This window comes from Carassius gibelio, chromosome B19 (genome assembly GCF_023724105.1).
Source record: "Carassius gibelio isolate Cgi1373 ecotype wild population from Czech Republic chromosome B19, carGib1.2-hapl.c, whole genome shotgun sequence".
Taxonomy (NCBI): Eukaryota; Metazoa; Chordata; class Actinopteri; order Cypriniformes; family Cyprinidae; genus Carassius; species Carassius gibelio.
Window position 1 is genome coordinate 28,241,180 of NC_068414.1, and position 10,853 is coordinate 28,252,032.

General features: G+C 38.9%; 1 protein-coding gene and 1 non-coding gene across 5 annotated transcripts in view; one reads left to right on the top strand and one right to left on the bottom strand.

The window, feature by feature from the left end:
- The window catches only part of LOC127979018 (histone-lysine N-methyltransferase 2B), a 29,770-nt gene extending 26,512 nt beyond the window's left edge, over positions 1-3,258 (bottom strand). For all 4 annotated transcript variants that reach the window (XR_008158695.1, XM_052584111.1, XM_052584112.1 and 1 more), the window contains exons 1-2: positions 2,908-3,258; positions 377-443 (exon numbers count right to left, since the gene is read on the bottom strand). Coding sequence is in view for 3 of the 4 variants with exons in the window: in XM_052584111.1 (XP_052440071.1) it covers positions 377-443; positions 2,908-3,198 (358 nt within the window). In the remaining variant the exon portion in view is untranslated. The remainder of the gene's footprint in view (positions 1-376; positions 444-2,907) is intronic.
- A 1,413-nt stretch (positions 3,259-4,671) lies between these two features.
- On the top strand, positions 4,672-4,744 carry trnam-cau (transfer RNA methionine (anticodon CAU)). The gene has a single exon. It is a non-coding gene; the product is annotated as a tRNA-Met (tRNA).
- Positions 4,745-10,853: the final 6,109 nt, after the last annotated feature.

Below are 10,853 nucleotides of genomic sequence, written 5' to 3' on the forward strand. Positions count from 1 at the left end.
GACTGTGTGAGCAAGTCCCACTAATTAAACCTTAAAAGTCAGGACACAAGAAAAACACTTTTCTTTAGTGGATACATTTTGGCTTGAATGACCAAGTTTAATATAAAAAACAGCACATAGGACAAATGAGACCAAATTATTGTTATACGTTTACACTATTGGTCTCAAACTCAATTCCTATAGCTCTTCACAATTTAGCTCCAACCTTAATCAAACACACGTGATCCAGCTAATCAAGCTGTTCAGGATCATTAGAAACTTCCAAGCAGGTGTGATTTGGAGCTGATTGGAGCTTAACTCTGCAGAGTGATTGAGTTTGAGGCCACTGGTTTACACCATCAAAATACTTAGACATGGAAACAACTGAAACACTCACTTGATGAGCCTTGTCCAGAACTCGTGGACCATTGACCATCCACTCTAAAGCCTGTGAAGTCTCCCTCCTGAGAAAGAATGATACATAAATATAACACCACAAAACCACATGTAGACCTAGACCGTTAGTCGATTTTATTGATCTAAAATCTAATTTATCTAATTTATGTAGGAACAGGACATTTTGATTGTTTACACAATTTTCTCTTTCTCTGCACTGGCTAATCCAATAGTAGTTCAATGAATGTATGCAGTCCATTATATTACTCAGTGCTGAGTACAATGACAGAAGGCAGGACTACAAAACCCCTGCTTGACTGATAACACTGGAATTATACAGAACAAATAATCAAAGGCATCAGTTTTTATAGGCCAGGCTTCACATACAACAACAAAATATGTAACATGGGGTCCCTGCTTCATTTCTCTAAAAGACTGAGTGGTGAGAAATGCTTCCACAGAAGAGTACAAACCACACATCCCAGTACTAAATTAATATAAGCTGAGAAGGAGGTTCTGAGTTTTGAAAGTTACAACTTTATCATAACAAATTTCACTTATGACTCAAAAGCTGCTTTTAAAAAAGCACTGAAAACAAACTGAAAATAAGAGCAGGCAAGTCTCAAAACAAACCATTTTAAAATGTATTGTATCATTTTACTAAAGATTACCAAGGCACCCAAGTGCAAAGAGAGCATTAACTGGTAAGTGACAACTTAATAACATCAGAAAAATTAGGATATTTCCAAAGTGCAACACAAATTAAAAACTCAATCTTTAAGTCTAAGCAGCTCAGGAAAAAAAATGTCCACACTTGGAAACATCAATACATGTAAGCATCACCAACCATTAACCATTCAATGCTACTTACACCTGCTCATGTATTTCCAAAATCCAGTTTTTCATATCCACAAGCGCAACTGTCCTTTTTATGTTAAGGATGATGTTGGAAAGTCCTCTGATTGCAGATAGCTCTGAATTACAAAGCACAGATTCGGATTGCATCAGTCTAGAAGGTGTGTGATGTCAAAGCTCAACATGAGCTGTGCTGGTTCAGCTTTGAATCACACTGCATTCAAGCTTTCAGTGCTTTGGTTTCACTGCATTAGCTAAGGGAATTTCTGAAAACATACCTTGTAATAAAAGAAAAAAAATCTAGCAGGGATGCTGCTCACTAACAAAAAAGACAATCTTTTGTACTAAGTGTTTTACATGCCTACTGCCCTATAATTGGGATTTCATTCATTTTTTGTAAAATATCTTTTAGTATAATACTAAAAATGTCTTCCTTCAGTTTATAATAAATTTGCTTTGATTTTTTATATAGTTAATAATATTTCAAGATTATAACATTTACTGAACAGAAACAATTTTTACTTTATTATCCATAGTTATGGATTAGTTCTGTTTTATGTTAAAACATAAGCATCACATATACAGCCTGGTCTTTTGAGCATTGTTCATTTTTACATCTCTAAATCATCACTGTATTGCATTGTACACAAGTGGAGCTTGAAAAGAGCTTTGATCATAAAAATATAAGCATATACATATCACCTTACTAAGATACTGACTGACAACTCAGTGGTCAGTTATAAGGATCTAAAAATTAAATTGATTTAAATTACAAGCTTTCACAATTCCATCTAACTTTTTGCCATGTAAATAACATCTGCACCAAATTTCAAGTTTTTTTCCCTCTTCTAATATGAGCCATAAAAAAACGACATATCAAATGACACAAAACATATGCAAACTTTTAATAGATTTCTTTTTACAGTATCATTTTATATGTCAGGCTTTACCTGGTTAGTCTATTATTTAACAGAATTAAAAGTGGAAAAAAAACACTCAGACAATTAAGTACATACAATTCAAATTAAGCGGTTCTTATCGTACTAAACGTTTTACTGAATGAAAATGAAGTTGAACCACACTTCTAGCACACCTTGACTGATTAATAAGCTGACTATGAAACAATTAACTTGTCTGTAAACACTGTTAGCTGACGAATGTAGGATTTCTTAGAAACATTGCATATTTTAACCATACTTATAAAGACGATTCGCGACAGAATGGATAAACAATAACTGTATCATATTCCAGATGCACGCCACGCCTCCCAAACATTTGAACTAAATATGTAACAAATACTATTGACTGAGAAAAACAGACAACACTGACATTAGATCCCAAAGCCTAGTTATAACTTTACACAAACTCCCTTAAAACTAATCAGCGGATACCACGCTCTCACTGAACCGCAAACAATCCCAGTAGCCACGGCAACACCACCAACCGGAGTTAAACACTCGCCACGAGAGCTCGACCGCCCGGCAAAAGCCCAAGTTACGACTGGCGTCTTTTTAAACGCTTTACAGAGACTCCATCTCTGTAATCCGTGAAGCTTACGACCGCGCCACTATGATCAGGTGGCCGCATCTCTGCAGGAACTGACACCAGCAACTCAGCGACACGCTGATGATGCTCTTGCTACGCATTAGTACTATAACCGTTAACGGTTTTCCTCACCTCATCGCTCCCACTCGTGCAGAATCCCGCCTCGCGCTGGCGCCGGTGTTTCTCCGCCAGCCCGAGCAAGCGTGATAGTGACGAATCCTCTCTCAGCGTAGCTCTAACGTCGACGGGCCTCGGCCCTTCTCTGTCTTCAGTCCTCACCCGACCGACGTGAAAGCGTTTCTCCGTCTTCAGCAGGCTCCGAGATGTCCATGGCCGACCTGGGAAACGGCAGCGAACGGTGGCGGAGCTGTTTACGTTCGCTACGACAGCCGAGGCTGGTAATCCGCCTCCTGCTGCCGCCATTATTACATACCACAACAACAACTACGGCGCTGAGCTCTAGAGTGGAACAAGATGGAAAGGCGCGAGATAGCGGAGGAAACGCACGGCATCATGGGAGATTGAGTTTTTATTTTTGTTGGCCTTTGCGCATAATGGCGCATCATTCTGTAAACAGATAATATAAAAAATCAACCGTTTAATGCAGTTTAACATTTTAAAGTCTTACATATGACAGAATAGTCAGTATTTTTTTTACATTTAACAGTTTATTGAACCTTTAGTTACAAATATATATATATTATTATTTTTATTTTTTTAAATATGCATGTTTGTATATTTTGTATCTTATTTGATTCATTCATCTTTTATGGCTCATTTTATAACAGCATAAAATACTACTACATGCATGTAATATCAGTTGTCACTTTATTTCCTAATATTATTAATTCTAATAATAATAATAATTAGATATTTTAATGTTTAGTTTTATGATGTTTTTTGATCAAATCTCGGTGGTTTTTACTGTGGGGGAAAAGATATAATGCAATGAAATACAAGAATGACTGAGAGATGTACAAATAAACATATCTCAAAAGCCCGTTTACTTCTTAATTTGAACATAGATTATGGAAAATTTAATTAATACTGAAATATTACTAATCATACAAAATTTATTAATTCTTAAGTTTACCATATAAAACTCATTAAAGATTTCACAGCATAGAAGTAAAGCGTAACACAAATTGAAGGTATACCTTCAATATACCAATATATAGTTTTTTTTCCTTAATAAAAAGGTATGAATTAGCAGTCAGAGTGTAGAAGGTTTTTTCAAGCAAATTTCTGATCATGTTCATAATGTCGAGGCCATTAGGAATTAATGTACTATCATATACAGTGGTGTAATGTAACGAAGCAATAGTATTTTGGGGGAGTATCTGTACTTGAGTTTTTATATTTAAGCCAACTTTTACTTTTACTCCACTACATTTCCTAATTAAAATGTATACTTTTACTACGATACATTTCCCCGAAGCATTATACATTAACAGACCCTTGCTGCCACCTACTGGCGGTTTTAATTTCACTTTTCGACTATTTTTACATTCGTTAAAATAATTTTAAATGATCAGTATTCAGCATTTTACGTTAAAAACAAAACATTATCTATGCATCTGTAACTGCAGGTTAAATGTATCAGTGTCCCCTCTGAGCTACATTAAACTAAATGTTAAACATGTATCTCTGAGCTTCTCCTGCTCCCGTTAGATGTCGCCAGAGCCTAATCAACCGCCGCTTGCACAGATATTTGCCAACATATAGGCTACGTCAACAACAAGTCAATAAAAGCACACTTTTTCCTCAATAAAATGAATAAATAAAATAAAATTAATCATTTGTTGCGTTCCTGCTGAGTAAAATATGAAAAAAGTTCTGAGAAATGTATTGGTCCGCGTATTTTTCCCAGAAGCCTTTGCAAAACTTGTCGTCACAGCCTCGTTGGCGCAGTAGGCAGCGCGTCAGTCTCATAATCTGAAGGTCGTGAGTTCGAGCCTCACACGGGGCATGGCAATGTTTTAACTTCTGTTAACGGTAAAAATACACTTAATGTAAAAGAGCAAATTACGAGGCTTGTCTGTACTTTTAGAGAAGTCCTATCAAAGGAAAAGTCACCATGATATTTACAGATTTATATTATTATTATTATTATTATTATTATTATTATTATTATTATTATTATTCCTTTATTTAACCAGGGGAAATCATATTGAGAAGATTTTTCTTTTTCAAATGGTCCCTGGCCAAGAAAGGCAGCACTTAACAATTTAAAAAAAGAAGAACAAAAGAAAAGAAAAACCTCATCTACAACAAACAAAGAATACCAAATTACACAAAATCATATCAGCAGCACATAAACCATACCACAACACATAACAAAGACAAAAGTCAGATACAACTGTATTATTCTCGTGTAGTCACTCAGAATAGTGTCGTACCAAGAAATAACCAAGAGCACACATGTTTGCGTCTAGCTTCCGTCTTTACTGGAAATCAACTGCCTCTCATACAGAAAGCTACCAACCAATCAACATTCAGTATGCAAATATTCACATGTGAATCGATAACATTACATCCCCCTCTTTGTGAAATACTTTGTTACCATATAAGTCTAATATTGCAAAATTAAACTTCCCTTGAACATATCGGTTCCCATCGGGACAATACTTAACGTTGTATTTGTAGAACAAATGAACTAAGGTTTCATAACCAATGAAATGCAGAACTTGCATTCAGAAATACTCTCGTGTGTAACGTCCCCACTACTGCCACACTTGTTTTATTTTATTTTACCAAATGTCAGAGGTTTATAGGTCAAGAATGTCTCTAGGTTTCACCATGCGACCAGAGCGTGTAAACTGAGGAGTCACCGCTTTTTGATGCATGCTACCATTGTTTTCTTTCAATCCTCCTGTATCCACAGGTGCAGGAATGTGCATGCTCTCAGGTGCTGGCTCATTTGTTTCTGATGCCATTTCTTTGGTTTCCATTAAGTGTCGACGATTACGGCGGAACACTTGGTCATCGTGAGTACGGATAAGGTATGAACGGTGTGCATCCACAGGTTGCAAAACAGTGGCGGGCATCCATCGACCATTGGTTTGTTGAAATCGAACATTATCCCCTTGTGCCAATGCTGACAATGGCTGTGCTGTGCGATCATAGTACTGCCTCTGTGTTGCTTGCTTTAGCTTTCTTTTCGCATTCACCAGCTTTTGATCCACGACCTGAGGCTGTAGCTGTTTTTCGGACATAGGGAGGATGGAGCGAAGACGTCTACTCATCAGCAACTGTGAGGGAGACTTAAATCCATCAACAGGAGTGCTCCTGTGTTCAAGTAAACTGAGGTAAGGGTCCTTCTTATCAGCCTGTGCTTTGCTCAACATGGCCTTTGCTGTTTGTACAGTCTTTTCGGCGAGACCATTGCTTTGCGGATAGTGTGGACTAGATGTTACGTGCATGAAGTCCCAGTGAATTGCAAAGTTTTTGAAGTCATGCGAACTGAACTGTGGGCCATTGTCTGAAATTATTTTTTCAGGTATACCGTGCCTGGCGAAGATGGCCTTCAGCTTACGGATGACTGCTGATGATGTGGTCGAGTGAAGTCTCTCAAGCTCGAAGAATCTGCTATAGTAATCTGTGGCTATTATATAGTCATCTCCATTCCACATGAACAAGTCTGTTGCAACGACCTGCCAGGGACGTTCTGGTATCTGGTGAGATATCATGGGCTCTTTTGCATTGGATTTGCGACGCTCTAAGCATGTGGTGCATCTTTCCACCATTTCTTCAATTTGCTTGTTCATGCCTGGCCAAAATAAAATATCTCTGGCCCTTTGCTTACTCCTCTCTATTCCCATGTGTCCAGTGTGTATGCGCTCTAACATTTCTGCCCTAAGCGCATGTGGAATGATGATTTTCTCACCCTTAAACAGAAGCCCATCGATCTCTGAGATCTCATTCCTGTGATTCCAGTACTCAGTAAGGTTATAGGGGCACTTTTTCCTCACATCAGGCCATCCAGATTTTATGACACTTCTCAGGGAAGAAAACTGTGGATCTTGCTCTGTTGCTTTTCGGATGCTCGTTAGCTTACTGTCGCTTACAGGTAGATTATCTACAACTGTGTGAATTTGTGCATCCATATCCTCATCCAGTGATTTGAGTCGGTACGAGATGGACTTCCTGGACAGCGTGTCTGCTATTGGAATGTCTTTTCCTGGACGGTGCACAATTTCAATATCATACCTCTGTAGTTGTAAGATCATTCTCTGGAGGCGTGGAGGCGCAGCTGCAAGAGGCTTTCTCAGGATGGGTTCTAATGGTTTGTGATCAGACTCGACAATCACCTTTCTGCCATAGACATATGCGTGAAAACGTTTGCATCCAAACACCACAGCATACAACTCCTTTTCGATCTGCGCATAGTTTTCTTCTGTTGGTGTGAGGGATTTTGAAGCATACGCAATAGGCTTTTGGTCCTGGAGCAGTACGGCTCCTAGGCCGCTTTTTGACGCATCGACCTGTAGGTGGAGCTCTTTACCAGGGTCATAGTATGACAGGACAGGACCAGGCTCTCGTGTGATCAGTTCTTTCATCTTCTCAAATGCTGTCATCTGAGTAGCGTCCCACACGAACTCACTGCTCTGTTTCAGGAGCTGCCTCATGGGTGCATTTATTTCAGACAGATTTGGCGCAAATCTGGATAAATAGTTAACCATGCCTAAAATGGTCTCCAGTTCTGACTTATTTTTTGGAGGGCTCATGTCTCTTATCGCACTGATTTTTTCTGGGTCAGGTTTGATGCCTTCTCGTGTTAACTTGTGCCCGAAATAACTGACCTCAGGGACACATATCACACTTTTGTCTGGGTTGAGGCGTACTCCTTTTTCACGGGTCCTCACTAGCACAGCGCGCAAGTTTGCATCATGTTCCTCTTTTGTTTTCCCAAAGACGAGTATGTCGTCTACAATGGCTGCAACTCCGTCGAGCCCCTCATAAGTCTCATCTATCTTTCTCTGAAACTCATCTTGAGCAGAGACCAGTCCAAAAGGTAGACGTAGAAATCTGTACCTTCCCACAACAGTATTGAATGTTGTCAATTTTGACGATGACTCTGACAGCTTGATTGCCCAGTACCCAGATTTTGCATCAAGCACACTGAAAAATTGTGCTCCAGCGAGTTTTGGGGTTATGTCGTCCAGTGTCGGCAGGGGGTAATGCGGCCTTTTGATCGCTTTATTCAAGTCTCTGGGATCTAAACATACCCTGAGTTTTCCAGTGCGGGGCTTTTCAACAACAACCAGGGCATTAACCCAGTCTGTGGGTTCCGTCACTTTAACAATAATGCCTGATTTTTCCATGCTGTCCAGCTCCTCCTTGAGTCGACTGCGCAGCGTGAAAGGAATCCTCCTGGGCGGATACACGACAGGGACAGCTGTAGGATCTATGTGTATAGTACATTCTCCTGGAAATTCACCGATCCCATGAAAAACATCCTGGAACTCTTGCATGATATCACAGGTCTTGCTTGTATCTGCATCAACTGAAAAGACAAGCTTTATCAACCCCAGGTCCAGGCATGCTCTCAAACCAAGCACGGGAGGTGCATGTGTACTCACAATGTAAAATTCCAGCACCGCTTCTGTGTCTTTGTATCTACAGTTAAGCTGACATGTTCCTTTTACATCCAGTGGCTCTCCACCATAGCCTGTAAGACGGCGTGTTGTGGGCTTCAGTTCTGTTGTGCTGAAAAGCTTTTCAAATCTACCGGCTGGAATAATGTTCACCTGGGCCCCAGTATCCAATTTGAAGCTAACTTTGCTTGCTTTCTGTCCTAATTCAAGTTCTGCAAAAGCCTGTTCACATTCTGTGCTTTCATGCTCTTTATTAATTGCATCAATGAACAGCTCATCCCCCTCCAAGATGTCTGTATTTCCCACTGTGTGTATAGCTTTATGTGTAACAGGTTGTTTTGATTTACATACTTTTGCGAAGTGGTTGAGTTTATTGCATATTTTGCACCGACGGCCTTTTGCAGGGCACGCACCCCTCTGATTGTGTAGCAGTGCACATCTGCCACATGGCCTGTTTCTGTCTGTAACTCTATCCGCTTCCTTCGCGGTTGCTCCGTGTTTCTGTCTGTCTGATGTTGACTTTTTGCTTATCACTGCATGTGCTGCACGGTCATGTGCTGCGGTTGCACGTGAGTTTATCATCCTGAGCTGGTCTTGCGCAACCTCGTGCGACCGTGCTATATCAATAGCCTTTTCAAGTGTTAAATCAGCACTTTGATTTAGCAGTTTTTCTCTGACTTTTGGGGAGTTCGTTGCAAAAACAATACGGTCCCGTACCATTTCGTCACTGTTTGTATACCCACAGTCTTTCACAAGAAGTTTAAGCTCTGTAACGAAGTGCTCGAATGCCTCGTGCTCTCCTTGTATTTTTTCATGAAACTTGTACCTCGCAAAAATCGGGTTTGCTTTTGGCATGACATACTCTTCAAACTTATCATAGTAAGACTGCAGTTTTTTGGATTCATCGGCTGATAATGTCCATGTATTATAAACATCTCGCCCCTTTTCACCTACCCAAAGGAGCAGATAGCTACACATGGTCTCCTCTTCCTTGTCGCGCAGCGGCCCGGCGAACATGAGCTGGACATGCTGACGAAATCTCCGCCATGCATCCGGCAAGTTTACGGAGTCCCAATCCATTTTCGGCGTAGGAACCCCTGACGAATCCATCATGCCACAATTAATAAACTTCTGACACCATGTATTATTCTCGTGTAGTCACTCAGAATAGTGTCGTACCAAGAAATAACCAAGAGCACACATGTTTGCGTCTAGCTTCCGTCTTTACTGGAAATCAACTGCCTCTCATACAGAAAGCTACCAACCAATCAACATTCAGTATGCAAATATTCACATGTGAATCGATAACATTACACAACAACAAAGAAAAAATATAACACAATAACAAAATAACCAAGACATCCTACTACATTCAGTATGACTGCTACATGAAGCTCCATACAGGAATCAAAACAGAACAGCAGCCTATATACAATCTCACTTATAGCTGAAGCTTTCTGTGACATATAATTTAAAATCATTAAGTGGGATAATAGTGCTTATCTTCAGCTGTTTCTGCAAAGCATTCCAGGTTGAAGGAGCATTGTAACGGAAGGTGATTTCACCAAATTCAACAGGTGTAGTAAAAAGAATGCTATTATTAGACCTAAGATTGTATCTATTGTTTTCTACAAAAGAGAAAACTGATAAATAAAAAGGCAACAGTCCTAATACTATAATTATTATATATTTTATATATATTTTTATAAATAAAAATAAGCCAGTGATGCTGTCTACGAATTGAGAGTGGAGGCCAACTTGATAAACTATACAAACTACAATGATGTGTAAAATACTTGGGCAGAATGGTATACAGAATCCAATGAACGTAACTTTGCTTCATGCATGTACAGAATATCTCTATAGTCTATAACAGATAAAAAGGTAGCAGAAACAAGTTCCTTTCTTGCCTTTAAATTAATAAAAGCCTTATTTCCATAATAAGATCTTAGTTTAACTCTCAGCTTTTATACTAAGTTATCTACATGGGGTTTAAAAGTGAGCTTTTTATCTAATTAAAAACCCAAGTAATTATAACATGACACTCTTTTCTGGTCATATAGAGTAATAATTTGAGGCAAATCCTGTACATTCCTAGAATGAGTAAATAACATACATTTATGTCTTTTTAAAATTAAGTACCAATTTTAATTTAAGTAAAAAAAAAAAATGGTAAAACTGTAAAGGCATCCTGCAATTTCTAATGCCTTATACTGAGATCTAGCAGTACTGTATATAACAGTATCATCTGCATAGAAATGTACAGCTACATCTACATTTGTACAAATATAATTTATGTAGATTGTAAACAACAAAGGCCCTTATATGGAACCTTGAGGGACTCCAATCATTAGTTCTGCCTCCCTTGATATAATGCCGTCACAAGTGACACTCTAATATCTAGACAGTTTTAAACTGTTCAATAGCTAGATATAGTCCTAACATACGGTAAAAGTGTTGCATGAGAAAGGAAACGAAGCA